Source organism: Mastigoproctus giganteus, chromosome 11 (genome assembly GCF_048544385.1).
Source record: "Mastigoproctus giganteus isolate SK-2022 chromosome 11, ASM4854438v1, whole genome shotgun sequence".
Classification (NCBI taxonomy): Eukaryota; Metazoa; Arthropoda; class Arachnida; order Uropygi; family Thelyphonidae; genus Mastigoproctus; species Mastigoproctus giganteus.
This window is the reverse complement of record NC_143585.1, coordinates 118,368,403-118,384,629: the sequence shown is the minus strand read 5'-3', so window position 1 is coordinate 118,384,629 and position 16,227 is coordinate 118,368,403. Positions and strand designations below refer to the sequence as shown.

The window sequence follows — 16,227 nt, the reverse complement described above, 5'->3', positions numbered from 1 at the left end:
ACATACTTTGTTTATGGATAACTTTTACAATTCCTATTCTCTTGCAATGCAGTTACTCAAGGCCAAGACAGAAAAGAAAATCCAAAGAATGTCTTAACAGCAAAGCTAAAAATAAGTGAAAGTAAATGCAGGTATGCCAACAGCATGGCTGTTTCAAAATGGAAAGACAAGAGAGGCATTCTAATAATTTCTACTGTTTGAGCACAAAATGATAGAAGTTAGAAACAAGAGGGACCAAACAAAAATGAACCCCCAGAGCCATACTGAATATAACAAATATATGGAGTAGATTGTAAAAATCAAATGATATCTTACTATCCACATGAAAGAAAGGCAGTTTGTTGGTACAAAAAACTGACATAATTAATGTTTTTTGAATTATATTTCTGAGTGGCTTTCATCTCTTCATTAAGTACTTAGAAAAATGAATTTATATGACTTTTGCCTTGCTGTCATAAGAGAACTTGTCTTACAAGGTCATATGCCCCACTCTCCTTTGCAGGTTGATGTCACTAGAAGATTGCCAAAGACATTTCACACACACACTTGTGAAATTCCCTCTAAATATGAATATGAAATTTAATACGAAAAATATGTCATTCATGCCTTCAATCTGGCAAAAGGAAAGGTGCAACATACTATTGCTAGAAGTGTCCAGAGAAGCCAGAGCTACAGTGAAATATAAAGTGAAGTTGAATATGTAGTATAACTGATATAAACTAGAAATATTTTCTTGCAAAAAAGTATGGTGATTGTTTTATTCAATTTTTTTTTTTTGCCAAAGCAACTAAGACTACAGTGCATCAGTTTATTGCGATTGTAAAGTGCATGGTCTATGGTAATTCTGTGGTTTCTTTGCCTGTTTTGCCAGATGAAAAATTTGAGTTTCTGCAAGGTAAAAAAAAAAAAAAAAAAAAAAAAAACGTGCCCAGGGCTGCATGTTCTATATTTTTTTTTTTTTTGTATTGCATAATTCAGCCATGGTGTTAGAAAAAGTGGACCCATCTTGACGAGATTTGAGTGCAGGCCTTTATCACATGGTGTGGAAAGGCTAAAACCATAACTAATCATTAGTTTCCTATTTGCATTTTATTGAATGTGCATTTAGCAAAGTTTATTCCCTGTGCTAGTGATGCAAAAATGCAACACTTTCTTTTGTGTAGAAAAAACATTTGATTCCCGAAAATACTGAAGAAAGATATCCAATCAAAATGTAGAAAAAATACGTTACACTAAAGGCACTTGGAATGTGCTCTCTCAAATATAAACAGCAGCGAATATATTAATTTTTGATAAGTTAAACTATCTAGATCACATCAAAAATATCTAGACTGCTTGTCAGAAAAAAAAAAAAAAAATGAACATACTCAGCCATTTCAGCCACTGTGGGATGCAGATTGTTACACATAGCTTTACTTATGTAGATCCCTAATCAGATCTCAATGCCTGTTTTTATGATTCTTCCCGGGAGAGTATGTTATTCCGCATTGATGCTATTCAACATTTTGCCCTCAGGATAGCTCTAGGTAAATTTAAAACATTTCTAGTACAATGTCAGTATGTTGAAGTCTATATAGCCCCTCTGAGTATTAGGAGAAAGATTTTAGAACTGATCTACACAATAAAGATTCAAAGATTGAAAAAATCATTAAGTATTGGCCAGCTAGTATCAGATTACATGAAATAACACACCTGGAATATACACTTCAGTAAAGTTCTCCAGGATCTCAAAGCCCCAAACCCACCATGGTCTACCTCCATACCATCTTGTGATAATAACTTCCAGCAGTGGGGAAAAACACATTCTAACAGGCATTGATATCCAACAGTTACATTCTGCTCGTGTAGTAAGTTATTTTGACTTTGTTAAAATTTATACCAGTGGATCGAAATCAGAGTGAAATGAGTGCAGTAGTGATACTCTACGAGACCACTATTTCTGTATTGCTTCCCAAAGAATGTAGGTGTTACATACTATAAAATTGGTTGTAAAAGATATTTTCTTCTTGTCAATCCAAAAGAGCATAATGTACACAGACTTGCAAAGTACCCTATAAGCTGAGCAAAACAGCTCCCACATGTTATTTCCTTGTTTAAGCTCATCAGATCAGTGCTGATTCATCTCAATGAACATTGGCATAGTTGTCTTCTTTTGGATTCTAGGCCACACTGGAATTCCAGGAAATGAAAACATGGATTCCACCAAACATCATCCTGTACAACCGCAATTTCCAAACTGGGAGGTGCAAACTAGTGCAAAAGGAGGCACGAAAAGTTTAACAGAAATGTAATTTTCATAACATAACATATACAGGGTGATTCACTACCAGTGCGACAAACTTGCAGGAGGTGTAGGGGGCACAAAGACGAATTGGAATCACATAGCATTGCAGGGTCCGAAATGCCTTCACCATGCTGTAGAGGACGTTGAACAGGAGGTCGCGTGAACAGCGATCCCGCTGGAAGTCAGCATTTGCAAACCGTTTCTGTTGAAGAAACCAAGTAGCAAAAGTCCTCTGTAGTGGATAATCCGCAGGCTCCAATGATTGGACACGTTGCAGATGGTATGAACTCAATTGGTTTGTTGACAGTATTCTCCATACAGTGGATTGGGAAATACCCAATTGTTGGCCTATCGCTCGAGTACTCGTACTCAGATTGCCTTCTGCAAGACGTAGTACATTCTCCTCATTGTCTGGCGTCCTCGTCGTCTCGCTCTCGATTCATGGTACCTCTCATGAAACAACCAGTCTCAGGTAACCTTCTGTGCACACGTGCGAAAATCATATGATGAGGAGCATGCCTGTGCGGGAAATGTTCCTGGTACAAGCAGAGAGGCGCGCCCATTACAGTCCGCAGCTCCATATGCGAGGTGCATGTCGGCCAGTTCAACATTTGAATACGCGTCCATCCTACAGTCTCGGGAACCGGTTCGCAAATGCTGACTTCCAGCGGAATCGCTGTTCACTCGACCTCCCGTTCAACGCCCTCTACTGCATGACGAAGGCATTTCGGACACTGCAATGCTATGTGATTCCGATTCGTCTTTGTGCCCCCCTACAGTTTGTCGCACTGGTAATGAATCACCCTGTATAAATAAAAAATATATATACATGAGTTTAATAAACAAAAGCAAACCTTCAAAAAAAATAGTTTCTGTTCCATCAAATGCATTGCTAGCGTCATACCAAGTTTCTTACAGAATCGCGAAATGTAAAACACCACACACAATAGGAGAAACTCTAGTTTTGCTAAAGAACTAGAAATTGCATAATTATGGATGTTTTACTTCAAGGGAGGTGCCGGGAAAATTTTACAGGTCAAGGGAGGTGTGGGCTCAGAAAGTTTGGGAAACGCTGTACAGCATCAACAGATTTTCTAGTATGTTAACTGATTATAAATCCAATATACAGAGAATATGTAAAGAATGATGGGTGCATTTGTGGCAAATGCAAATAGACAATAAACTCTTTCAGTCATGTAAGCTAGTGAAAAGTATCAAATCTATATGCAGTAAATTAACCAAAGTTATTATAGTGGCATTGTTACATTACATCTCATATTGTGAAAACCTTCACAATGAGTTGCCTGTCTGGTACGCTTCACCAATAGAGAAGACTATTGTTTCAAGGTTATTTGGCCCTTAATTGGTGTGTTGGTGGGTGGTTGATACCCTGATGGTATCAACACAGAGCTGGATTTACATATAAGCTAAACAAACTACAGCTTAGGACCTCACATTTATAAGGGGCCTTGCTCACTTAAAAAATCATTTTTTAATATTGTTACAGGTGATCTGTAAGAGAGCAGGGCCTTACACATCTTATAGCTTATGGCCACAAGTTTAAATCTGGTCCTGTATTAACACCTGACAACCAAGTTGTCAAAATAATTGCACAATATGAGAGATGCCAAATGGTATCTAGCAATTTAATACTTATTAAAAATTCAGGGCTAAAGCCTCAGATTGCAGGAAAATTGACAGACATAAAATTACCAAATGCATCATGTCTGTATGCAGTCTTTTAACTGAAGTTATTATAGTGGCATCATTATATTACATCTCATATTGTGTGAACTTTCATGAGTTGCCTGTCTGTTTATAGTTCAAATAAGTAACACTTCCCCAATAGGGAAGACTTGTTACTTATTCTGGTTGGATACATACCACCACCCAGATGGCTATTTCATTACCCTTGATCCCAAGCCACATTGGGATCAAGGGTAATGAATCAGCTGACACTGCAGCTACACAACAACAGCTGCCTGTTAGTCCCTTATACAGACTATAGTAGGCAAATACACTCTACATAACTCTCCCAATGGCAACAATCTTGGCACGAGCAGGTCACACGCAAGCTATATTAGATAAAGCCTGTTATTCAACATTGGCAGTAAAGTCTGCGCAGGAACTGTAGAGAGGAAGTTGTTCTAGCTTGCCTCCTTATAGTACATAATCTTCTTACGCATGCATTCTTGCTGAGGGCAGATGACTTTCCTATGCGTGAGGATTGTGACACCTTTTTAACCATTTGTCATATTTTAACTGAATGTCCATGATATAGACAGCAATGTTTTATATATTTTAACGTTTTTACCCATCTGACTGAGCCTTTTTTTTTTTTTATTTATTAATTATTATTATTTAGTTATTTATTTTATTTATTTATTTATTTTTTGTTTTTATCATTTTTTTGTTCGGATTTTTTTTTGGCTGGTGCAGCATAAGCCATAGGCTTTCTTGCACCATGCGGCCGTTACTAATACTAATACTAATTATACACTCAGTCAGATTTTATCTCACAACAACGTGTCAGCTGTTTTTACGTTTTTAAAATCAATAAACCTTTTTGCTTGTATTTAAATATATCTTTATATTACTTTACCTCGTGCATATTTATGTTTTTATACATATTGACACAGTGACCTAAGCAACTAAGTCACTACAATTTTTACCGTTATCTTGTATGGGACTTGGTTTTGGCACATTATATCCCAATTGCTGATTTGCCATTAAAACCCAAACAACCAATCAATGCAAGGTCTGGGAGACATTGTATGTCAGTAAACGATGAACTTGTCTTCTCCATTAGATGCAGTGCTCCAAGCCATCATATCTGATATTTTAAACATAAAAAGTTATTTAGCTTTTTGTTTCCATATTTCTAACAGAGATCAGATGGAAGCAAAAGTTGAACTTTCAAAACAACTGGTTGAAATTTGTAACTTTGATTCTGGATTTCTAAAAAAAAATATTATGACAGGAGATGAAAGCTGGGATTATCATTACAACCAGCAGATGAAACATCAGCTGTGTGAATGAAAATCTCTTCCTGTTGGAAAGACAAAAACATTGGATTGACAGCTGTAAAGTTATGCTAGAATTACTTTCTGACTATAAAAGGCAGTGTTAAACAAATGACATCCCCCCACTCCAAGTAAAATTCATTACGAATTTATACTTGGGGGAGGGGGGGTCATACTGTTTAATAAGGCTGTGCATTTTAAAATCATTAAGTGCTTGAGAGATGCAGTCAGAACAAACAGACCTAATGTGCTGGTTAGAAAAAATTTGTAATTATTCCATAAATTCTCTTGCTCATCATGGGTGAATAATTTCTGAAACCCTTTCAAAATACTCTTAACTTCTTAAAACATCATTCACATGAACCTATGCTTGCGATTCTTATTTTCTCAAACTGAAGAACTCATAAAAATAACAGATTTTCCAGTGTATAGTGCCTCCGTAGCCAGGTGGGCAGGAGCAGCAGCAGTGCGTAGTACATGCTTCTTGATTATACTGGGGTTTGAGCCCGTGACCACCAAATACAGAGGATGTGGAAAGGTCTAAAAACCAAATAACAAACAAACATTTTCCAATGTAAAAAAATTGCAGAGCCGAGATAATTATTCTGAAAAATTTGGTGTCTAATTATCTGTAAATATTATATTTGTTAAAATAAAAATTCATTTCTAGAACTTTCTGATCCAGCTTTATAATTATTGTAAATTATTGTAATTTTCATTACAATTAATTTTCAGAAGTTAAGTTGTTAACTTCATTTGATGTAATTCTCTATACCACAGTATTTGGTATATCTTTTTTAAGCATTTTGAAAACCATATATGTTTTAAAATAGCTGTTACATGATTACTATTTAAATTTATATACAAGTATTTTTTAAAGTTACTTTCAAGTGAATTTATTGGAAATGTCAACTTATTAAAACTCATTAGGTGTTCTCCTACTCAATGCATGCCTAACAGTTCGTGCTCACTCTGCAAATTCTCACAAGGATCAAGGATGGGAGCAGCTGACTGATTCTGTTATCAAATGGTTAAATGATAATTGTAAAGGAATTGTTTTTCTTCTTTGGGGTTCATATGCTCAGAAAAAGGGAGCAGTGATAGATAAGGTAAATAAATGATTTTTAAGTCCAAATAAATTTTATTTCTAAATGAGTCACAGATGCAAAGTATAATAATTTAATGTGAAATTGTAATGAAAAGATATAATGAAAATTCATGGTCCATAAAAGACTAATATTCAAGTATATTTAATTTTAAATAAATTTCTGTGTACCAGTAGTTCCTGATTTTATGAATTAATTTGTTCCTAGCAAGCGCTTGTAATGCAGGAATTTATTTCCCATAGATGTAATGTTCAAAACAGGGGTTATGTTCTCAACAATGAAATTTGACCATGGCATTGTTAAATAAAGATCAACAAAACAATAGTTTATGCTTAAACAATTTATTTATCCAAAGAAATGAAAACATAGCCTTTGAAATCAAGCAAATTATAATAATAAAGAAATTATTTATGTCATACAAATGTTAAAGAATGTTTATTCTTCATTATCATCGACTAAATACACACTCGCTGATGGTTCATCACTCATTGTTCAGCACTTGTTGTTGGAAGCACAAGGCGTCGTCTTCTTCACATATGCTTCAAGAGTTGTTTGTTTCCAAGATGGTCTTCTCTTTTTTTTATAAATTTCATGATAGCCTGCATAAGCATTTTTGAAATCTGTAGCAACTTTTCCAGTGTGCTCAAAATTTGAATCTTGTGACTTGAAAATCTCAGTTGGTTTTTCTATGTGTTGAAAAGCTTCATCAAGCCCCTTGAGAGTGAAGGAAAGAACAAGAGTTTCAGCTGTTGAATCTTCCTCAGCTTCTTCACATTTTGTCCTCATTTCTTAGGAAATTAAGCAAATATTGAAGAACTTTTATTGTATCTAGAACATATTGGCTTGTACAGGAGCATATGATTTAACATCTATAACTATATATTGCCTGTAAATAAACAGACAATTTGGCCTTAGTAGCCCTTGTGTCGTTAAGCCCAACAACAACACATTTTGCCATTTCAAGGAGGTCTTCATTTGTGAGCTCTCCATTGTGTACTTGAAGCAGATCAGTGATATCAGTGATAAAGCTTGTAGAAAAATCAAGCTGCAGTTGGTTAGCAATATTGACCGCTTCTGTTTCATTCTGTATGATCTCTGCTGGTTTTTGAAATCCTTAAATTATAAACTGAGGAGGGAGTTTATTCTAAATACCCTTCAAATTTATCTCCCTTATTAAGGGGGATAAATTTGAAATAAGACAAAACAACAAAAATGAAGAGCAACACACTCTTTGTAACATCAGCATGATAACTGCTTTATGTTATACAAGTCAATGAGATGCTCTCATCTGCCTAAACAAACAAATGCAGGCATAGTAGCGCTGTATTGTATAACTACGAGCGTGGTTTGAAATGCCGTATTTACACAGTGTGGCAATTAAATAATGAGACTGACGCTACTACAAAAAAAGAATAACACTAATGGCAAAGTAAAGTTAAATTTTCGAAGAAATCGCCTCTGATGCATACACACTGTTTACTTCTTTTATACAAGTTTTAAAAACACTTCTAGAGCTCCTCTTCTGGTACCGGATCTATCCAGTTATTTTAAAGGAGGCGGCAAAGCAACTAAGCAAACCCTTAGCCATAATTATGAGAGCTTCCTTGGACTCAGGGGAGGTTCCCACGGACTGGAGATGTGCAAATGTGTCCCCAATTCACAAAGGTGGATCGAAGGGTGACACGAGCAATTACAGACCAGTTAGTTTAACTTCTGTTCCGGGTAAAATAATGGAGTCACTGGTTAAAGATGCATTGCAGGATCATCTAGACAAGACTGCAGCAATAATTCAAACACAGCATGGGTTTGTTAAGGGAAAGTCTTGTCTGACAAATTTGATTGGTTATTATGATGTGCTCACAAAGGAACTGGATGCAAAAAATAATTTTGATATCATATACTTGGATTTCAGGAAAGCTTTTGACACTGTTGCGCATGGAAGACTACTGTACAAATTGGAGCAGAATGGTATTAAGGGTAAGTTGCTACAATGGATAAAAGGATGGTTAAGTGGGAGAAGACAGAGGGTGGTAATCAATGGGTGCTGCTCTTCGTGGACTAATGTTATTAGTGGAGTCCCACAGGGTTCGGTGTTGGGTCCACTGTTGTTTTGTGTATTTATCAATGATATTGATGAAGGTATATCAGGCTTAATGTCGAAGTTTGCAGATGACACAAAGGTTGGCAGGGTTGTTAATGACAGTAATGGCAGTGTGCTACTGCAACAGGATCTAGATAATTTGGGCAGATGGGCTAAGAAGTGGCAACTGAAGTTCAACCTTGACAAATGCAAAGTACTGCTTATGGGGAGAAGTAACCCCAGAGAAACGTACCAACTGTGTGGTACTACACTTAAGGTGGTAGAAAATGAAAAAGACCTGGGAGTAATTGTGCAGTCAGATATGAAGTTTTCTGAGCAGTGCAGACAGGCTGCTAGGGCGGGTCATGGGGTTTTGTCAATGATATATAGGAATTTTGCTAGCAGGGAAAAGGAGGCGATTGTCCCTCTGTATAAGGCAATGGTCAGGCCACGCCTTGAGTACTGCGTACAGCTCTGGAGGCCTCATTTTAGGAAGGATGTAGATTTGCTTGAGCGTGTACAGAGAAGAGCAACACGATTGGTGAGGGGAATGAAGGGATTCTCTTACCAAGAGAGGCTTAAGTTCTGCAAATTGCAGTGGCTGGAGACTAGGCACCTGCGCGGTGATCTGATTGAGGTCTATAAGGCCTTGAATGGGTTGAGCACGCTGAATTCTGATGGGATCCTTCCACTTGTTCAGATTACGAACCTACGGGGACATAAGTTCAAATTAAGAAAGGACAGATGTAGAATAGATGTGCGGAAATTTGCCTTTAGCCAGCGGGTGGTTAATTGCTGGAACAAACTTCTATCTGTCGTTGTGGAAGTTGATAGGTTAAATAAATTTAAGGAGGAACTGGACAGGTATTTGGAGGGAATGGTGTGTTTTTTTTTTTTTTTTTTTTTTTTTTTTTGGCTGATGCTGCATAAGCTCCTACACTTGCTTTCTTGCATCATGTGCCACTACTACTACTACTACTACTACTACTACTACCGCTTTCAGCTTGGTCAGTCACTGCAGCCTGGATGTCCTTTATCATCCCGTATTGCATTCCTTTAATGGCTGTTTTCTTTTTGGGGAACAAAAAGTAATCTCCCGGAACCAAATCCGAAGAATATAGGAGGTGTTCGATGACTGGAATTGATTTTTTTGCCAAAAATTGCTTGATGTTGACAGTAGAATGTGCAGGTGCATTGGTGCAGCCAGGTCTGGGATAGTCCTCTAACGACTCACATTCTTTACGAAAATGAGAAAACTATTCAAACACTCTTGGTTGAGACAAACTTTCATCAGCATAAACTTTTTTTAAATCGTCAAAAGTTTCCGTAGCACTTTATCTCAATTTACAATAAAATTTGATAAGAGCTCTTTGCTCCATTTTCAATTTTCTGAAGACATGCACAAACTACTATTACTCTTTCTGTCATAAATCACAAACTACAAGTGTGCTTCCAAGCACACTCGAGCGGATCTAATCATGCACTATTTTGGCCTCTTACATTAATACTAAATGCAGAGTGCAAGCAGTCTCATTATTTAATTGATGCATTGTGTATGAATGTTTACTATTTATTTATTACAATTAATAATTTTCAGTATTCTCTGTTTTTCATATTTTCAATTTTGTTGATACTTGAAAAAAAAAAACTTGTAAAGTGGGAACTGCCTGTTTATTGTCATTGTACCGACTGATACTATCTCATACAAGGATTGTACAAAAGACTGCCCATAAGTTTAATACATAAATAAATAAATAAACAGCTTCCAGTATTTCTAATTTTCTGAATTATAGGACTATTCATTACTTAAACACATGCAAATGTGCAGTAGTGTACTGTAGATACATTTAGCAACATGAACATGAAAGATGCTTATGGTCATTTTTACCTACATGTTTATAGTTGAATAGGCAAGGAATGGTACATTGCTTAAATTTTGCTGCTATCGAAAAGGTAAAAATAGTGTAGTATAGGAGCTTACTCCATTTTACAGGAAGCTTGTTTTTACCTTTTTCGCTTACATAAAAAAAAAATAAGTCACCAAGAGAATATAACTAAACTTTTCAGAAGTAGTGATCTTATTGTAAAACACAATTTTCAAGGCCATATCAAACACTGGATTTTGACAATATTTTTGGAAATTGCAAGTGTTGATAGTTGCTCCACAACAAAGAGGAACTGTTTAAAAAGAAAAGAAAAAAGAGAAAGAAATCATAAAGTGTGAAAGTACAGTAAGATAAATAAATGATTAAAAAATTATTTTTTAACACCATGCATATTTGACAAATATTTATTCATATTTAGGACAGTCTTTTCTTTTTTTCTAGTGTTCTCAAATTTTGAAGGATTATTTCAGAATCAGGATGTTAACCTTTTTTTTTTTTTTTTTTTTTATGAGAACCCCAAACACGAGAGGTATTAGAACCTATAGTACTTAGTACCGTGCTTAGGTTTGAGGTTAAGAAGACGAAAGAAGATATTTGTTGACATTGGACTTGAACTTCTGTAGATTGTAATTTTCAGGAAATACGTATGAAGGAAGGTTGTTCCAGAAAACGGCAGTTGAATGAATAAATGAGGAAGATAAAAAGTTGGTTCTGTGGGTTTGAAGTTGGACAGTAAATGGATGTTGGCTGGTGGCGGCACGTGTTCGGACTGTTTTGAAAGAGAGAGCAGGAATTATAGAAGCCAATTCAGAAGAACAGTGCCCAGGGAAGTATCTGTAGAAGAGGCATGCAGCAGAAACAGTGCGTCTATGAGAAAGCGAGTGGAGAGACTCTGTTAGAGATGAATCATTAATTAACCTAACTGCCCTCTTCTGAATGGAATCAAGAAGCCGGAGAGAGGTTTTGGGGGCACCACCCCAGATATGGGAACAATATTCCATGGCAGGGCGAATTTGCAATTTATACAGAGTGAGAAGCTGTTTGGAAGAAAAGTAACGCCGAGAGCGAAAGAGAAAACGAAGTTTTTTAGATGCAGAGGAAGCAATATTTGTAATGTGCTTGTGCCAAGAGAGATTAGAAGTCAGGGTAATCCCCAAAAGAGATATATCATTTTGCCTAGAAATCGGAGTGTCACTAAAGATAAGCATAGGAGTAGAAGAATCCTTTTTGCGAGATATAAGACAAGATTGAGTTTTAGAAGGGTTGAAATCAACTAAGTTGTCTTTGCCCCACTGGAGAATTACCTCAAGATCGACATTTAAGGAATTGGTAGCAGATTTTCGAGAAGTTGAAGCTGATTGAGCAGGACAAGGTTTCTCAAAATGGAAAGTTGAATGCAATGTGCTATCATCGGCAAAACTATGGATAGGATTTCCAGTCAATGGAAGAAGGTCATTGATATACAAGAGGAAAAGAGTGGGGAAAGAACTGAACCTTGGGGGACACCGGCATTAGTGGAGAAGTTAGAAGACAGAGAGCCATCTACCATCACCCTCAGTGAGCGATCAGAGAGAAAACTGGATAACCAATTACTAAAAACAGTTGGTAAACCATAAGATGGAAGCTTGTTTAGAAGACCTTTATGCCAAACACGATCAAAAGCCTTTGAGATGTCAAGAGCAACTACTTTTGTTTCACTGAACCTTTCCATTGAATTAGTCCATAAATGGGTAACATAAGCCAGAATATCTCCAGTGGATCGACACTGACGGAATCCATACTGGTGATCGTTGATCAGACGGAAGGTTTCTAGGTAGTTTAAGAGTTGGCGGTTAATTGATTTCTCCATTACTTTATAAAGAGTAGAAGTAATAGCAATGGGACGATAATTGGATGGGAGGGATTTGTCACCCTTTTTAGGAACTGGCTGGATATGAGCAAATTTCCAAGCAGAAGGAAAACCACCTTTGCAATAAGAAAGTGAAAAAAGGCGGCAAAGAATAGGAGTAAGTTCAGGAGCACAGGTTTTGAGAACAAGTGGAGAAATACCATCAGGACCTGGAGATTTCTTAGCATCAAGATTCATCAAAATCCTTCTGATATCCTTTTGACGGAAGACCACAGGAGGCATTGAATGGAGTGTGTTAGGAATGGTGAGAGGTGTTTTACCAAGATCATTAATACATGAGCTGGAAGAAAAATGGGATGCTAGCAGGTCAGCTTTATCCTTGGCAACAGAACCATCTGGTTTGGACAAAGGTGGGAGCAAAGATGGGCAAAAGTTGCGGCCAATAGCTTTGGCATGAGACCAGAATGCTTGGCTACCATTAGGGCAAGAAGCAAGTTTTCTACTCTTAGCCTGTTCAAACTCTAGTTTGGACTGGTTAATAACTGCTTTGCAACTGTTGCGAGCTTTGGTGTAGGCAGAAAATGAAACTGAAGAATTAGAAACAAGCCAATTACGATATGCAACATTCTTCTCTTGGACAGCCTTAGCACATTTATTGGAAAACCAAGGTTTAGATAAAGGACGAGATTTTAAAGTGGAGTGTGGGATAAAGGATTCCATTCCTGCAAGAATAATTTCACTGACACGATCTGAGCAAACGTTGACATCAGAAGTTTTGAAACAGTAATCCGACCAAGGAAAAGTAGAAAAGAAGTCTCGCAGGTCATCCCATTTTGCATTTTTGTAATGCAAAACAACACGTGGTTGGGAATAGCCATGAGATAAAGGGAACATTGGAGAAGAGACAATCACCAAGTTGTGATCTGAAGTGCCTAAAGGACCTCTCACTTCGACCGTGTACTTAGAAGGGTTGTTTGTGAGAAAAAGATCAAGCGTATTGGCTGTATGATTAGGATTGTCCGGTATTCTTGTAGGTAAATGGACAATCTGTGCTAGGTCATTAGTAATTGCAAAAGCCTCAGCATCTCGACCTGCTGGGTCGGTGTGACTAGAAAACGGAAGCCAGCTGGAGTTGTGAACATTAAAATCACCAAGGAAAATTACTTCACTGTTAGGAAAGTTGGACTGGAGAAAGTCAAGTTGCAAAGAGAGGAAGTCAAAGAGCTCCAAGTGATTAGTGGAGTTGGGAGAACGGTAGAGACAACAGATGAATTTGACACAATGAGGTAGAGAGATTTTAAGCCAGAGAAGATCAAAGAGAGGAGATTCCAAATTGCCAAGTCTCTGACAGGGAATATCAGAATGGACATATGCACAAGTACCACCTTTGAGGCGAAAGGAATCATACAGCGAATAATTTGGGCATCTGAGATGAGCAGTAGATGAATCAACCGATATCTGAGATTCTGTCAGAAAAAGTACATGGGGTTTGGCAGACTGCAAGTGGAAATGGACATCGTTGAGATTAGAATTGAGACCACGTATATTTGTGAAATGAATTAGGAAGTCCTTGGGAGGTTTAGATCTTTTCGCAGATAAGCTTGCTCTATTAGTTTGACAATTCATGGTGTATTCAATAGTAAGAAAAAGTAGGTGGGACATGCTGTATGAAGTAATGAAATTTTTGCATATGGCGTACATGTGGTAAGAATATACCCAGATCCTTGACATAACGTGGCCTCGACAATGCTCCCCGCATACACACTACTCGGACTCCCTCCAGTCACTATCTGGCAGAGTAGAGGCAGCAAGATTATACACTAGCTGATCTGGAAGCTTCCTAGAGAGTTACCAATAGGTTCAGTCCTGTGTACTAACTAGCGGCCGGCCTGCGAACACCGTTTTAGAGCTGTACCCTCGAAATGTAAGGAATTTTGGATCTCGCCACGACGTTCATCATAACCTCAAAAGTCATCAATCATACTGCATGATGGAAGAGATAGGGAAAGGTTGACCGGAACTTAGCTCTAGAGACTAAACATGGGTTCCACCATTTCAAGCCTCCAATAAGCAAAGTGGTGGTATTTCACCGGTTGATGAGAGTCATCTACCACCTAGTACTGCCTGGTAACATAGAGGGGCGGCGTTCCTCCATGTGGTGTGGGCGCCACACCTCGACCCCTGCTTACGTTGGTTCACACCTGGGTGGTCACCCACCATGTACTTGCGCATGTAGGTTATACCCAGGATTACTAACAGTCCCACCATCGTGAAGGTGCAAGCAGAGGATTTGGCTGTCACAGACCGTCCGGATTTCGCCGAAATTGGGTCCACTTAACTTGAGTGTCACCCGAATATCAGTTCCATCAGCGTTTTAGACTCCCAGATAGCAAGTACAGCTTGTCTGGCATATCTGAGAGAATGTCTGTGTCAACCTCAAGGACCAAACCTGCATAGTTTCAGTGATTAAAAGAAAAGCCATCCCATTATAGTATATAAAAGTGCTTAACTAGTTAAACTAATCTGAGAAAAAAAAACACTTTGCTCAGAGTTCATGTACACACACACACACACACACACACACACACAAGGTGTACAATATTGCATGCTAGCATTAGCATTAGTAGAGGCATATGATGCAAGAAAGCAAGCTTATGCAGCATCAGCCAAAAAAAACCCAATCCCATTTCACCCCTCCTTCCACAACAAGGGATGGAAGTCTGTTCCACCAACCAACTACCCGCTGGCTAAAGGCAAATTTCCGCACATCTGTCCTACCTCTGTCTTTTCCTCAATTTGAATTTATGCCCTCTCAGGTGATTATTCTGAGCAAGAGGAAGAATCCCATCGGCATTGAGCGTACTCAAACCATTCAAGGCTTAAGCGTTTCTTCGTAAGAGCAACCCTTTATTCCATTCACTAATATTGTTGCCCTTCTCTGTACTCATTCCAGCAGCTCTACATCCTTCTTGAAATGAGGCCTCTAGACCTATATACAGTACTCAAGGTGTGGCCTGACCATTGCCTTATACAAGGGAATAATCACCTCCTTATCCCTGCTAGAAAAATTCCTGTATATCATTGACAAGACACCATGAGCTACTTTTGCAGCCCATCTGCACTGCTCAGAAAACTTCATATCTACCTGCACAATTATCCCCAGGTCCTTTTCATTCTCTACCACTTTCATTCTCTACCACAGAGTTGATATGTTGCTCTGGGGTTACTGTTTCTCATATGTAGTACTTTACATTTGTCAATGTTAAACTTCATTTGCCACCTCTCAGCCCATCTGCTCAACCTTACCAGATCCCGTTGCAGCAGCATAGCGTCTGCATAGCATAGCACAGCAACAACCCTGCCGCATAGCACAGCAACAACCCTGCCAACCTTTGTATCGTCTGCAAACTTAGACATTAAGCTTGATATACCATCATCACTATCATTTATAAATACAGAAAACAACATTGAACCCAACACTGAACCCTGAGGGACTCCACTAATAACATTAGTCCACGATGAGCAGTGTCCATTGATTACCACTCTTTGTCTTCCCCCCCCCCCCTCAACCATCCCTTTATCCATAGCAGCAATTTGCCTCCAATGCCACACTGCTCCAATTTGTGCAGCAGTCTTCCATGTGCAACAGTATCAAAAGCCTTGTTAAGATCCAAACATACAATATCAGAGTTATTCCTTGCATCCAGTTCCTTTGTGAGTGCATCATAGTATCCAATCAAATTGGTCAAACAAGACTTTCCCTTGACAAAGCCATGCTGTGTCCGAGCTATAACTGAAGTCTTGTCTAGATGATCCTGCAGTGCTTCTTTAACCAGTGCCTCCATTAATTTTCCTGGAACAGAAGTTAAACTCACAGGTCTATAATTACTTGTGTCAGCCTTTGATCCTCCTTTGTGAATTGGGGTCACATTTGCACATCTCCAGTCTATGGGTACCTCCTCTGAGTCCAAAGAAGCTCTCATAACTATGGCTAAGGGT

The 16,227-nt window shown here is 38.1% G+C and overlaps 1 protein-coding gene across 1 annotated transcript in view; it reads left to right on the top strand.

Moving 5' to 3' along the window:
- LOC150078377 (uncharacterized) overlaps positions 1 to 16,227 on the top strand; it is a 99,653-nt gene that overhangs the window by 77,427 nt on the left and 5,999 nt on the right. Inside the window, exon 7 of the mRNA XM_090384548.1 lies at positions 6,238 to 6,416. Coding sequence (XP_090240674.1) covers positions 6,238 to 6,416 — 179 coding nt within the window. The remainder of the gene's footprint in view (positions 1 to 6,237; positions 6,417 to 16,227) is intronic.